Genomic DNA, 16,659 nt, shown 5'->3' on the forward strand with positions numbered 1-16,659 from the left:
ATGAATCATGCAAATAATTACGCGAATATTTCCAATTCAAAACAGCAAAAAAAAGTCAAGCAGAAACAAAAAATAGATTAAAAGTAAATAAATAAAAATACATTTAAAGGGATAGTTCACCCAAAAATGAAAAAAAATTGTTGATAAAACGACTTTTGTTCATCTTTGGAACACAAATTAAGCCTAAATTCAATCGGTTCATCATATAAAGCGATCGAGTCTCTTCAGAAAATTTGCACTAAACCGCTCAATTCATATGGATTAGTTTTACGATCTCTTTATGAAGTTTTTGAAGTGGCAAAGTGTCACTGTAGCTGTCAATGGAGGGACAGAAATCTGTCAGATTTCATCAAAAATATCTTCATTTGTGTTTCGAAGTTGAACGAAAGTCATTCAGGTTTGTAATGACATCATGAGTAAATGATGACAGAATTTTCATTTTGGGGTGAACTATCCCTTTAAAAGCACATTACTATAGCGAGTAGAAAAAAATATATATAATAATGTAACTTAAAAACAAATTTAGATAGATTTATAATTGAAATAATCTGATATCTTCCTCAAAAAAATAAAAAAAATAATAATTTATTAAAACATTTACACTGTCCTCAAGTGACTCATGAACAAACACAATCCACACATAAATATACAGTGATTCATTTTAATCAAATTGAAAAATAAATTAAAGAAACAATTATAAATGAAAAAGAATGAAACATTCCGGAATCGCAATGCTCAAGGCAGATGACATGAATGAAGATTGTATAAAACTAAGCGTGTGTGTGTGTGTGTGTTTCTCTCCAACATGGACACGAATCACAGAAGCATTCCTGCAGATAAACATGAAACCATCGTTTGTCCTGCTACAAAAGAAGAGTGTAGAAAACCTGGAGTTACACACAGATCTCATACAACATGCCCTACACGTGACCAGTTTAAAAACCTAATCTGTACAGGAAAACACATCTGGATGGAATGATCGAAGCCGAGGAAGTTCATCTGTACAGCAGAGAGACAGAAATCATTGGTACAGTTCAGCGTTTTCAACTAGGTCCTCTACCGGTAACACTGCTCGAGGTCTTCCGGAGGACTGATGGAGGCCGAACGCTTCTCCAAGAACAAATACGGGACAGACGAGACGGACAGCATGGGAATGACATGAGAAAGAGGAAACCTGGTGAAAGACCCCGTGAAACCCCCAGAATCCTCCATCCGAGTGGGACAGAAGAGGGTGAACGTGCCGACCTGCGTTCACGGCGCACTTGGTTTCTTCAGCTGGAGCGTGACGCTGCTAAAACGGCTAGTTCCTCTTCTTGACGTTGTTGTTCGATGACAGTCTCTGTCGCTGTGTCGGTATCAGGGCGCCCAGCGTCACTTTGCTCCTGGCAACTTCAAAAAGTTTGGAAAAGACCTAAAACGAGGGATGAGTGTTAGTACCGCGCACACACATGCGTGTGATTTGAATGAAGAGGTCAGAGGCCACTAGAGGGCAGAGGTCACGTCTCACCTTCCTCGGCGTCCTCTGTGTGAGCGTGAAGTGAGAAGAGAGCGAGACGTTACAGAGACACACTACATTCGCTGACAGGTGTTTACTTAAACTAATTTCTCTTAACTTTAAGATGAGATAATGACATGAAATGTGGCAGGACATTCTGAAAACTGGCTTTTCATGTAGAAAATCAAACATACGCTGGTGATGAAGCTCTTCAGTATGAATTAAACATGAAATCTTCAGTAAAAAATGTGTCTAAATCATTATGAGGTGGAGCTACTGTTCTGTGTGAATGAACATCTGGTTCTGGGGACCGATATGATGGGAAATATTACAAATATTACAACTCTATAGTCGTTTGGTCAAATAAATAAAATATTATAAAAAAAAAAATTAAAAAGAGATATATATATATATATATACACACACATACATATGCACACACACACTTTATTTAAATTTTTATTAAAAAATATATTGATGTATTTTATTTATTTATATAAAATACATCAATATATTTAATTAAATATATATATAAATTTATAATTTTTTATTTTATTTTACTATGTGTGTGTGTATATATATATATATATATATATTTTTTTTTTTAAATAAATGTATATAAAATATAAAATACATCAATATATTTCTAAAAAAAAAAAAAAAATTATATAAATATATATATATATATATATATATATATATATATATATATATATATATATATATATATATATAACATTTATACATTTATTTATACATTTTATTAAAAAAAAAAACTAAAAACTAATGTTTAAACAAAAAAATAAATAAATAAATAAATAATATAATAGAAACAAAAACTATGAAAATTTAAAAAAAAAAAAAAAAAAAAAAAAAAAAAAAAAAAAAGTTTAGTGTTTGACACCTGCCTTAGAAAGTTTACTAGTGAATAATAAAATAAAAAAAAAAAAGTAAAAAAAAAAAAAAAAAAAAAAGAAAATTTACTGGGGAAAATATTCAAAATAAATAAATTAAACAAATAAAAATAAATGTGAATAGAATAAATTAAAAATAAATAAATACAAAAATAAATTGATAAAATATATAATAGAAACAATAAGAAAAAATATTTTAGCAAATTGTTAGTGCTTGTGACACCTGCCTCTTTTACTATACTGTTTACTATAAAATTAATATAAAACCAAAATATAAATAATAAAAATGAAATAATAAATAAATACATTAAATAAAATAAATAATATACAATACAAAAAAAATAAACATGAATAACAAATAAAATATATACAATAGAACAGAAACAATATCTATTTGAAAACAGATTGACTCCTGCTTTAGAAAGTTTTTTCAGGGGAGTTAAAAATAAAATCTAAATGTTAAGCACTTCTAATTTCACCTTAATCTGACATGATCATAAAATACACAAAGGTCAAAAACCATGTCTTTAGTACACCTGGACAAGCGTTACAAAGAGGGGAAAAGGGGAAACTGCAGAATAAGAGTCCTATAAATAAGACAAGGAGAAAAACCACCTTGTGATGCAATACAGACAGACAGGAAGGAAAGGCACAAATCAGCAGTTGGGGAAGCGTTTGGATCAGACGAAGGAAAGCACAGGTGCAGAGGAGGAAGTGTGATACGCACCTGTTCCCACAGGGTTTCCGCCACCTGGTCGATGAAGCTGCCCACCTCTCTGAACTCGCCTGAGTATTTGACGTACGCCCAGGTGCACAGCGACACCAGCGCTACGCCCATCATCATGTTACACATCGTCGCCACAGAGTTTATGCCCACAAAGCCTGTCACCACAGACACCACGTACATGATGAACATCACGGCGAAGAGCGTGGCGGGCGTGCGCGCCGCGAAGAAAATGTTCTTTCCGTCGTTGTGTTTGACAAAGTTTGCGTAGGCCTCGTCGAGCTCCTGCTCCAGCTGCTCCTGATAGCGGCGGCAGAACTCCTCTCCGCCCATCTTCTTCACGGTGCGGAACTGACGCACACAGGTCTGCTTCAGCTCGTTGTGGCTGCGCTCCAGATCGGCCGGCGCGATGTAGGGTTTGTCTCCGCCGCACACCTGCATGTGGGAAATGAACAGGCGTCACGGGCGTGACGAGCAGCAGGCTGGGATCATGTGAACGTGTGTGACGTACCTGCTCCATGCTCTTGTTGTACGTGTCTTTCGCTCCTGCTACGGCTGCCAGGTTATTGGCTTCAGCAGTCGCCTGCGTCACATGATCAAAACCAGATCATTCACATGAGGATCACACAACACATGCTAATAAAAAATAAACAAAATATATATAAATAGAATAATACATTTAAAATAAATTACTAATAAATACACAAAAATAAATTGATATAACATTATATAACAGAAAAAAATAGGGTTATTTCGGGGGGGAAATATTCAAAATAAATAAAAAATAAGCAATAAAATAAAAATAAACTAATAAATGCACAAAAATAAATTGATAAAATATATAATATAACAGAAAAAAATAACTGAAAATTAAAATGTTTAGTGAAAAAAATTAAAAGAAATAATACAAAAACAATAATTAAAATAGAATAATACATTAAAAATAAGTAACTAAAATACACAAAAATAAATTGATAAAATATATAATATAACTGAGAAAATTTTAAAATGTTTAATGCTTTCGGCATTTGCCATAGAAAGTTTACAGGGGGATTTAAAATATTTAAATAAATAAAAAATAAATAACTAATTTATATATATATATATATATATATATATATATATATATATATATATATATATATATATATATATATATATATATATATATATATATATATAAAAACAGAAAAAAAAAAAACTGAATTTTAAAAATGTTTAGTAAAAAAATTTAAAGAAATAAAAAAATAAACCTAAAATAGAATACATTAAAATACACAAAATTAAAAATAAATACACAAAAATAAATTGATAAAATTTTAAAATGTTTAGTGAAAGCGGTTTAAAGGAAATAATAAAAAAAAATTAAATTAAAAATAGTAACATTAAAAAATAAACACAAAAATATATAATATAAAAGAAAAAATAACTGAAAATTTTAAAATGTTTAGTGCTTTTGACTTTTACCTTAGAAAGTTTAATGGGGGGGAAAATATTAAAAACAAATAAAAATAAACAAATAAAATAGAATATATTAAAATAAATAATAAATGCACAAAAATAAATTGATAAATTATGTAACAAAAAAAACTGAAAATGTAAAAATGTTTAGTGTTTTTGACACCTGCCTGAAAATATGTTCAAAGAGTTTTTACTTAATAATCACATTAGAATGTGTTGTGATTCATGTTTTTCTGTCTCCAAATTTAAGACCTCTTAAAATGAGAATTAAGACTTCTGTTATATAATTTAAGATATTTTTATGACCTTAAATATGATCAAACTGAACTGAATGAGCCAGAGGAACCCTGCATCATAAGCACAATACACAGAAAACATTCAAAGAAATCTCAATGAGATGGAAAATTAGATGATTTAATAGAGCTCATCACAATGCATTCTGGGATTGAACTTCTCTATGAATGATTCATGCACTAAGCCTTAGAATTGGGTCAAAGCAATATTTTCTACACGTCTGTACCTGTAACATGGACTTGGGGTGCGGCAGTTCTTCGCCCTGATAGATCTTCATGTAGGCCTGCGACAGAGAAACACACGGGTCAATCCCAGCAGACATCTGAACGATGGAGACTGGGTGGAAAACGCTCTTACTTTGAAATACTGTAGGAGATCTCGACACGTGACTTTGGAGCCGCTTATCTCCTTCTCCATCAGGTTCTCTGGAGCCAACAGCAGCGGCACCAGTTTCACCAGCTCTCTCTTGAACTCGTCATCAATATCTACACACACACACACACACACACACACACACACACACATATGCATTAAAACTCTTTTGTGCAGCACTTTGTTTGCCAAAAATTTTAAGTGTCCCTTTAAAGGTTCCTAATGTTGTTTTGGAGTCTCCTACAACAGGTCTCCATGCATCAAAGGTCAAGAAACACTATTTCCTCATAATTCAGGGCTTGACAGTGTGAGCTTACTGTAAGTGTCCCGTGGGGGGCGCTGTGCTCTCACCTCGTAACCGGCCGTCAAAGTGAGGGTTGGTGGCCACTTTGAGTCCGGGGTGCGGCAGCAGGAAGCAGTTGATGTTGGAGAAGCAGGAGTGGATGTGCTTCCTGACGTTCTGAAGTTCTTCATGTTGATTCTGTTTCACCTGAGAATCACAGAATAATTCAGCACATGTGATCGAGACGCTCTACGTCAGCGGTTCTCAACCTTTCTGACTCTAGCAATTATCACTGCACAACAATTATGAAAAAAGCTGACTGTTTTATTGATATATTGAATTATTTAACATGGTTTATTAAAAATATATTTAATTAATTCATTTTGTGATGACAAATGATTTTTTATATATATATATATATATATATATATATATATATATATATATATATATATATATATATATATATATATATATATATTTATTTATATTTATTTACATAATTATTTTATATATTTTATATTATATATAATATATTTTCTGTATTCTGGAACAGGGTTATTATCATTAACTAAAACTACTAAAAACATTTCTGTTAATTGAAATAAAGCTGAAGTAAAATAAAAAGATAAATATTAATTGAAAAATTTAAACTTATTTCAGTTTACTGCCAAGGCAACCTAATTTTCGTTTAGTTTAAGTTGACGCAATAAAATTATTAAACAGAAGTAAATAAAAAACTAAAACCGAAATAAAAATTATACATAAATAGGGATTAAAAAAAAAAAAAAAAAAAAAAAAAAAAAAAAAAAACTAAAATAACAAAAGCGTATAATGAAATTACTAAAAAAAAAAAAAAAAAAAAAAAAAAAACTAAATATATAAAAATAAAAGCTAAATTCAAAATATTAATAAAACTAAAATGAAAACTGAAATAAAAGAGTTTCAGAACTGTATATTCTTCAATAATAACATTTAGTTATTGATGGAAAATAGATTTTTATAGGTTATTATGTAATTATGACAAAGCTGCTTGTTTTTAAACTTTTTTTATTGATAAATTGAATTATTTAACATGGTAAATTATTAATAATATATTAAATTAATTAAGTGATTCCAAAAGTTGTATCTTCCAGAACTGTATGTTCTTCAAAAAAATAAAAAAAAACAGTATAAGGATGTACAATTTCAGTTTATATCTTGATTTATGTGTTTAATTTTTAGCATTATATAGCGTTATTTTAATATACTAATAATAATTTATCCATTTAAACACCTTAAAGCAGTGGATCTCAACCTTTTTGACTTTAAGTCTCCCCCCAAATAATAAGAAATATCTTGATATTCATTGTTTTAGTTTATTTTCATGAGTGTTTTGTCTTTTTTTTAATAATTATAAGTCATCTTGAGGCCCCCTGGTCGAGAACCGGTGAACGTGATTTCATCAAGTACGTGTTCCCGGATCAACCAATCAGATTTGAGGGACAAGTCTGCAGTTTATGTCAAGTTTAGGCTCACAACCAAGGTCAGGTGCTTCTATAATCGATGTGATTCACCTTTCTTTGACCTCACCTATCATGATTATGGGTAGGAATAGGGTTAGGACTAAATTTTCAGACAGGAATGTTGTTCCAGGATCAACATAATATGCAACATGTCTTGGCAAAAATCAGGGTGACTGTTGAGAACCAGTTTCCTACAGCATCATGTGACCCACCTGCAGTCTCTTATCCAGAAACTCATTCCCCCCATCCAGACCGTAAGCGTGTTCGTACGGGTAGCTCCAGTCTCGGATGAGAAACATGAGAGACTGTGGGTAAACAAAGACATGCAATGTTACTGAAGCATCTCGCACACACTCGATTGTGTTTACGGTCTGTTAAACACACCGTACCTGGAAGGGTTTCAGGTAGATCTCCTCCATGGCCAGTCTGCCGTACTCTGTGAAGAGCTGAAAAACAAGATGAAAATACAAAAACACACTGTTTATAATGCAGTAATATGACGACATCTCAAAGGATTCATGATACAGTAAGAGACGTACTTAGCCTGTTACCTGTCCACCCCCCTTTTTTATTATAGATCTGAACTTAAATGATTGTAATTCATGAATGCTTTGAAATAAACATCTTTTTTAAAGAAGACACTCAGCAGATTATTGCAGAAGTGAAAGCACTTGAAAAAATGAGCGTGTAAAGTTATAGACGTTTACTGTGAAGCAAATGACCTTTTTATTTTACACAAAATATATATTTTATCAATGTAAGCAACATCATATGTCTGATATCACAAAAAAGAGCTGCTAAAGTATCATTTGGCCAGTTTCAAAACGCTTTTCACAGGATGAATTTTGAGTAGTTAAGCTTTCGAATGATAATTTATGCTTACTAAAATATGTCATAGGCGATAAAAGAAGCACGTCAAGTGTGACTGACGTTAAAACTGACATTTAACAGGCTAAGACAGGTTTGAAATGCTAAAGATCTTGTTTTGATAATGTGAAGTACATCTCTATGTCACATCTGTTTACAGAGCATCAAATCACAGCAGGTTCCTGCAAACGGCATTTAAAGGTTTTAAAAGCGCAACGTTTAATTTGACAAAGCGTCCTAAAATGCACTATTCTCGTAAAAGATGCCAAAGACATCCATCTGACACATGAACCTAGACTAAGAATGAAACAACAGCACAGATAGAAAGTGAAAATATCATATACTGATTATTATTATTAGTAGTATTTCATGTAACGTGTATGGCCACATGACAAACTTAAATGTTAAAATAATCCACTGATGATAATTTCAAGAAGTTATCTGTGAAGAATAAACCAGGTTGGGCACCTTTATTTGATATGTGTCACTCAACACAACGACATTCAGCCGTTTTCAAGCCTGACTCAACCTGTAAACACTCACGGATCAGGACTGAACAGTGCGTCTCACCTGAAGATGTTGCAGATCGTCTTCTTGAACGTTTTGGGACAAATTATAGACCTGTAGATAGAAACAGAAGCATCAGAACACTGAACGTTCTGGACACATGATCTCTCACAGAAGCACATGTGACATGTGTCGTACCTGTACGGAGCTGGTCATGGTGCTGAGGGCAAACAGGGTGGCGCAGTCTTTGATGGTGGACTGACTGTCAAACGCTCCCTGCGTGTCCAGGAGCAGCACTGCCACCTGCGGACACACAGATGGTCACGGGTTACTGAGCCAGAACACGCTTGATCACACACACGATCACACAACACGAGTGAGAATCACATCATAACTAACGGGAGGTTTAGATTAATATAACAAAAATGGAATATTGCAGTTTTTATTATAAACGATAAATCTGTGCACATCATTATTTTGTAAAATCATGTTCCTCATAATCTTTAATCAGAATAACTTCCTCTTGCAGCAACATCTCTTCTCTTCTCTGATGATGAGATCCACCAAACCAAACCACAATCAATCAATTCCCCACAGACAAAATCAAGCCCCGGCCTACATTTATTCTTGTTCCAGAAGTCGTTTCACTCGGATATATGGCACAATAGGGAAGAAAAGATGCAACTCCCATTTTTTTTGGGTGATGAAAAAGGTTGTTCAGTGATTTATTTGAGCTTTATGAGAACTAGGACTGCCCTATAATAGTCGAGTAAACCTTAGTCCAAAATTTTATTAGTTGGTTAGTTGCAAAACTCCACAGGAAGTGGCGAAGTCATGCCGTCAGTGAGGAAGATATCGTTAACAGCGGTTCCTTGTGGTAATTACAGTATGTCGGACAGGAAATCCAAACATTCGCCTATCATCCATCAACCTCAAATATGGCTAATCATTTGAAACATACAAGTAGTGGCAACTTTACACGGCCGAACATAAATGTGACGCATATCAAGTGTTCATGCAGAGTGTGGAAGGTGAAGTATTAGGGTGCTTTACTGCAAGACATGAAGGCGCCGGCGCGATCACTTGCATTTTTCCTGATAACAGCGGAAACAACTTAAAATATTCCGTCATTTTTTTGTCATGCAGATAAGAGTAAAACATCATTCGAAACTTGTAAGGGTCTACTTTTATTTGTGTAAACTCACAATAACAACAAAACGTTGTGCTTTTGTAACAAAGAAAACAAACAGGATGAGATTTCTGCCATCTCGGGTTCTTTGAACAGCAGCGTGTAACAAAAATAAACCGAAACTTAGCGTATAGGCCACCTGGATAACAGACATGACACCCTGTCCTAACCAGACACGACGCGATACCGTGCCACGCGATAAAAGGCATCTTTTCCATGTTAATCAGAGTTTTTGTCCTAACACGCAATGATTCTATTTTAGTTTCTATTTTTCTGCTACATTGACAGAAAACACTTGTTTATTAATAAACAATAACAGTGTCTCTGACACATTCATAATCATTACTTTTGCCGGTGATTTGCGTCAAGCTTTATGTGTGTGCTTATTTATTTAAGTAATTAAAGTTATATAAATGTGCGATTAATTGACTAATGGTTTAAATGAACGACTACTAGTCGACTAGAAAAATCTTTAGTCAGGGGCGCCCTACTGAGAAGACAGGTGACACAGTTGTGGGTTTTGTATTGAACACTGTGATGTGGGCTGATTTTTACCTTGCTGCCATCCGGTTTCTCCACCACAAACACATCACTCCAGGCCTGAATGCCCGTCGTCTCCCGCTCACAGCCGCCCCGCCAGGTGAAGCCCGTTAGCGGCTCTTCATTCCCACCCAGCCAGAAATCTGAGCTCTGAAAGACACAGACACATTCAGATCCACTGTTTGAACAGGACGTTCATATCACAGCAGACCCAAAGCCACCTGATGTCAGACTTCATCTGGGTCTGTGTGAAAGCAGTTTTCTGAACCGCTCCAGTCACGAGACACCTGTGTCCTGTATGTTCAGAGTGAGAGATCAGTCTAAACTTTAAGACAAACTGAATAACACTCAACAGTAAAACAAAAGACTCTTTCAGTTGAACACAAAACATCAGTGTTTCACAGTAAAGCGGCTGTAATGGATTAAAGCAGATCGGCAGCGTCACAAGAGCTGCTCTATGAACGTTCACAATGTGTGACGAATCCAATACTCAGTCATGAATCTGGACCAAAACACACAAAAGTGAAGGTTACTGTTCGCAGTACAAGTCTGTTGAGGTTTCATGATCCCGATGGTGCTTCTCACCTTGTTGTACATGTATCTGAGCATGAAGTCCAGCAGGAAGGATTTGCCCTTGCGGAAGGCGCCCGCCACAGACACCACCACCACATTGAGATCTCGCACATGCTCCCGCAAGAGGAGTCGCTCCAGCGCCTCTTCGTCCAGAGAAAACTCATGATTATCCTCATCTGCAATTACGATCTGGATCGGCCCGTAAGCCTCCGCCTCGTCCAGCAGCGGTTCCTCATCCAAATCGTCAGATCTCATCTTACGCTGGACATCCTCCACCCCAGACACACCTGCACACAGATTACAGAAAACAATCACACATGAACACAAGAACAGATTCCCTGAACTGAGTTTTTGTCATCTGATTCCTCTAAAAACCAGCTCACATTCATGGTGGCAGTGCACGGTTATGAGAAAAAAAAACAATAATCACTTAATTAGACTGATTAACCCTTTCCAAACCAGGTTTTGCTGTCATTAACGTGTGTAAAAAGTTGAATTTACTGAATAACGCTGAATATCACGGAATTTGTCACATTTTTGATGAATAAATAAAAAGTAGGTCAGTACACTTAAATCAAATCGTGATATAGACTAGTGTCTGTGTGAATATTAAACAGCAAAAACTATTTAAATATGAATCCTGCATGTTCTGCATCTCTGTGTGAATGAATGGCGCAAACGCGCGGTTTCATTTACACACTCACACTGAAGCACGCGTGACACTCGCGGTGTTTTCAGCCTCTGACGCCTCACTATATGAGGACATGAATGCATGAACTTCATCTCCAGAGCCGCTCTGAGAGTCACTTCATGAGCATTTTACCGTTTCTTTTGAGAGAAAATATCGTCATATAAACACAGAAACTCAACGGTCTTCACTGCAACCCGTCAAAATAAAAGTTCGGTTTAACTTGAAGAAATAGTGACAAATATATTACCTTTGCACAGTAGAATTTAGCTACGTCTCAGTGTTATAATAACACTAATAATAATAATAATAATAATAATAATAATAATAATAAATTATTAAATAAAACTTAATTTAAGGAATAATCAATTTTTGTCTTAATTTTAACAGTAAAGCTCTTTTGTGCAGCACTTTGTTTGACAAAAAAAGTTTAAAAAGATAAATTAAATTAAATTATTAAAAGATAAATTAAATGTTTTATGCCTTCATTTGATTGCCGGAAAAATTAAAATACACAACACAGAATTTCTTTAAAAAACAAAACATTTAATAGAAATTAATTTCTTTTAAAAAACTAATTGATTTTGTTGCTTTGATGAATTCAATTAATTAGACATGCTTTTTGATTATTAAAATTTTATGAAACCATTAAAATGGAATCCAAAAAACTTAAAACAGAAAACACAGAATTTGGTAAAAAATAAAACGGAATTTGAGAGAGAGAAAAAAAAAACGTATTTCATTTTTTGTTAAACTAACAATTTAACAACTATTTATTTTAAAAGTTTCATGATTTCAATTAATTAGACATGCTTTTTAATTACTAAAATTTAATTTTCAACCATTAAAATGGGGTCCAAAAAAATCTAGAAAAATTCAAATGGAAAAAAAGGAATTTGGAAAAAAATAAAACAGCATGTGTGAAAAAATAAAACGGATTTTATAGGGCCCTATGAATGTTAGTTTGGACTCTGGAGCGCTGCCGTCACTACTGTAAATCACTGATCAGTGTGAGAACAGAAGCAGATGAATCACACCTGACGGTTGGATCCATTATTTACAGCCATAAACGCACACACTTAAGTTGAGTGATCAAGAGAACATGGAGGAGTGTGAGAGGAGCCTGAGGGATCACATGTCGTCATGTCCCAGAGGTCCTCCTCCATCACTGGATCACTGCGTTTGACCTCAAAAAAAGACCATGAATGCGGTAAATGCAGTGACCCATATCAGCCCATCTAAAGTTACCCACAAACACAAGTGTTAGTCATATCTAGGGCTAAAACTAGAGACGTAAACAGGCCAAAACCAGTTTAACTTCCCGATAACAGAACCTTTGACATAAAAACACTGATCCAGCTGAATCTAACGTTACTGACAGATGAGATATATTGACAGAAAAGACAAATGCAACACACAGTTTCATTAGTATTTGAGTCTCCTAGTTGCACATCAAGGTTTCCATCCTAAGTCATTTTGTTCTGGTTATCTATCTAGAATATTTGCGCATTAATAAAGAGTGTTTTCCTGCATGAACGCAGAGGCAGTGAGGTTATTTAAAGCAACATCTCGTGTAGTACATGGAGGAGAAACAGAGAAACAACCCACCACCGCCCTGAACAAACACTCAACATGTAATCTTATACTCGTACATACAATACGTGCTTCTATTAGCCAAAGCTATATGAGCTGCACATTAAGATAAATATTGGTATTGTGCTAAACAGTAAAAGCTGTTTGAAGCAGCTGTTAAAGGTGCAGTAAGCAATTTCTGAGAAACTCTGTTGATATTTGAATTCACAAAAACAAACACGCCCCTACCCAAAAGGATCACACCCCTATCTTGATAGCTCCGCCCCTCAAATTCACAAACACGCTATGCAGCACAGGCAATGAGTTTGATGAGTGGACACGCCCCTTACTGCTGATTGGCTACAAGTGTGTTTTGGTGCTCAGTCCGATCCACTTTCAGCAACATTTCTCGGAAATCGCTAAATAGGGTAATTTATCACTAAATAAGGGTAAATCACTTACAAAAATAAAAAAACAGTGAGGATGATGCTGCGCTCACCGAATCTCACTTTTATCGGAAAATGTTTAACCTTGGAATAATCTGTTGCAATTTATTAACCAACCACTAATGTTTTGCATTATCATTTTCCCGCAAAATAATAGAGAAGTTATGATTGTGAGCAGTTTAAAAAAAACTAGGTTTTTAAATTGCATTGTAAAGAAAGCATAACATTTTTTTTTTTTTTTTCAGCACAACGAGCACATATATATTTCTAAAAACAAAATGTGTAATTATTTATTACAATATTACAAACACAGAAGAAACCAGCCTTATTGTTGTCATTAGAAATGAGCATTTTTGGCCCACTAGTATGTGCCAAAAATTTTAGTTTGGCGCAAAAATGTTAATTTCAGCACAAGACCACCTTACAAACAAAACCAATAAAACCCTCATAACACAGAAGCCCTGTGAGAGGAAATATTGCTCAGATATGGGAGATATTAGTTCAGGCATACCAGAAGGAAACCCTCATGAATGAAACATGGATATAAGACAATATAATAGCCACAGCACTAGTGATCTGCTGGAGGATTCAGAGCTCAGTGGAACAAAACTACATTTCCATACATGGAAAGAGTCCAGCAGCGTTGAGAGCACGATGACCTGTACTAACTACCTATAAAAGCAGAATACCAGAGCTGAGATTATTTAGATCAAATCAAACAACACACACAACAAACTCAAACTCACTGAAATGAATGAAAGCATTGATAAAGCTCATGATGATGAAGCACTTTATCAGTGCCTGACAATTAATCAGCTACATTATATACTAAGGCTGGGCACTGACACAAATTTCACAATTCGATTAACAAGCTTGCGTTTCAATTTCGGTTTCATTTGATTCATTTGTATATATATATATCTCTCAGGAAAAAATACAGGAACCCTGTCAATGCATTACTATAATATTAAAGGTTAAAATTAACTACTGATTTGTATAGAAGCATTTAAATTGCACATAAGGCAGTTTTTATAATAATAAAGTTACAATAATATCTTTATGTTTCTGAATATGCATATATTTATCAAAATGCACATCTCTAGACTTATTTGTCTAGCTAACTATCAAGTTTATGGCCTTTTCTGTTGTAAATGTAACCTTGCACTGTTTTATTGATGTCTTTCCATGGTTGAAACACTGACTAAGCACTTACATGAGACCTGATTCATTTCAGTAAGCTGTATTGTATCTTTCAACATTCATTCTGATTCTCATTCTTGTTTATTTGGTTATTATAGGACTAAAAGATTGATTCTTGGGATTTAGGATTCGATATTGAGAATTAGGAATAGATAAAATCGATATACGTGTAAGCAATATGGTACGAGAGGCTGTGCTGTATTACAATACAGCACTAGCCTCGAGTACCTTATTGCTTTTATAAAAAGGTTACCAAACAATACAAATATTAAAGCCAAAAATATGTATCAATGCAACTTTCATGAAGTAAACTTTCACTAAAAGCCTTCCTTCCGCCGGAAAAAAATAGTCCCTGACCGTGAACAGCAACAGAAGTTACATTATTACGCCATTAGATGGTGGCAAAGACTGTCTTTATGAGTGTGTCAGTCAGTAGTGAAGACTTTTACATTGAAAAGACTGAATTGTCGTGAACACGGAACAAAACGCAACTGACAAATGCCTTGACTAGTACTGTCAGTCATGGGAAAACCCCTTAATTGTTAAAAGGACAAGATAATACATAGGACATTTAAACAGATTTTTTACTATGAACATAGGACTGACCTGAAGGAAAATGCTAAATCTGAATGCAGGTAATAAACTCGCTCACTCGATACTCTTCTACATAATACAGTAAGCTTCAATGAACAATATCAACTGAGAACAAACAGTTTATGTTGCTAAGAGTGGTTGCTAAGGGTGTTGTGTTGTGATACACAGAACTGTTGGGTGAAGCAGTCATAGCCGTGTTTTATTGTGAATAAAACACAGCTACTGACCAATCAGAATCAAGGACAGGGACTAACCGTTTTATTATATATATATATATATATATATATATATACATATACATACATATACACACACACACTTACACAACATCTTTTGAATTTTGCAAAATGATAAGCTAAACATAATTCAACATATGATCCACAGAAACCATCATATAACCTTTACACAACCCTCCAGAAACACAACACGAACCTGTCAAACGCCACTGACAGTAAAGCATCTGTATATGTCAGTCTTTCTACTGAATTCCTGTGATTTGTATCTGAAATCTCCAGTTGTTTGTGTTCTGTCAGTGATATTATTTATGTATTTCCGTGGCCTGATAAACACAAACCACTGAAACTGACACTCGCACTGACTGAACTATTAAAAGTATAAACGCCCATACAGATCTTTAACAACAAACACAGTAAAAATAATGAAATCAAATCAAATCGATCCTTTAGTCGGTTTTGAAATCATCTGCATCAGTCCTCAGGTGTTTTTCATTCACCGATTTCTGAAATTGACGGCCAAATTTCATTCGCCGTTCTCTCACTCTGACTGAGGTCTTTTATGTACTGATGTTTATTTATTTCTAATGCTGTATGAATTAATTCTATTATTATTGATTTTACCGCAGCGCGGTCGCTGGCCTGCACGCGCCTCCCGCCAAACGGCCAGGACGCGACGCTCGCGCTCCGCTGCAGTTAAACGTGCACTGCCCGTTAAAACGCGCACACAATCGCGCTGTTTTCCGCCGGATTTACCTTCGTTATATCGGCTACTTGTGCAGTTCTGTCCGGTGTGATTCCGGTGCTTTAAGCTGCTCTCCTCCGCCATCTTGACCCCCGTTCAAAATAATCGCACGCGCCTGACGTCACGAACACCGCTACACTCTTGCGCGTTCGTTGCTTTATCACGGCCGCGCGCAGCGCGTTCATGTATCCATGTGTGCATGGATACATCATTCACTACCTCATCATCATACAGTAATAACGAACGTGAATTATTATGGAAGATAAGGGGGAAAAACTCAGAATTATGAGGTAGAAACTCGGAATTGCGAGAAAAAAGAATTGTGGGATAAAAAAGTTGTTAAAGTAAAAAAATATATATATATTTTTTTATTCAGTGCGGAAACAAGCCTCTAAATTATTTACATTCACACATGAATAATTCATGAGGTTAAAGTCGTTTTTATTTTTTTATTTTA

At 34.7% G+C, this 16,659-nt stretch overlaps 1 protein-coding gene across 2 annotated transcripts; it reads right to left on the reverse strand.

Moving 5' to 3' along the window:
- Positions 1-647: 647 nt before the first annotated feature.
- On the reverse strand, positions 648-16,375 carry LOC127522355 (atlastin-2-like). Of its 2 annotated transcripts, XM_051912206.1 has the most exons (14): positions 16,214-16,375; positions 10,737-11,011; positions 10,167-10,301; positions 8,621-8,725; positions 8,486-8,536; positions 7,438-7,494; positions 7,261-7,353; positions 5,612-5,750; positions 5,246-5,373; positions 5,115-5,171; positions 3,645-3,716; positions 3,137-3,568; positions 1,508-1,522; positions 648-1,411 (listed from the first exon to the last, which is right to left on the reverse strand). In XM_051912206.1, the coding sequence occupies exons 1-14, from the start codon at positions 16,284-16,286 to the stop codon at positions 1,301-1,303; spliced, it is 1,743 nt and encodes a 580-aa protein (XP_051768166.1). In that variant the 5' UTR covers positions 16,287-16,375; the 3' UTR covers positions 648-1,300. The 2 variants fall into 2 exon arrangements, with proteins under 2 accessions (XP_051768166.1, XP_051768167.1); XM_051912207.1 differs by lacking the exon at positions 1,508-1,522.
- Positions 16,376-16,659: the final 284 nt, after the last annotated feature.

This window comes from Ctenopharyngodon idella, chromosome 11 (assembly GCF_019924925.1).
Source record: "Ctenopharyngodon idella isolate HZGC_01 chromosome 11, HZGC01, whole genome shotgun sequence".
Taxonomy (NCBI): Eukaryota; Metazoa; Chordata; class Actinopteri; order Cypriniformes; family Xenocyprididae; genus Ctenopharyngodon; species Ctenopharyngodon idella.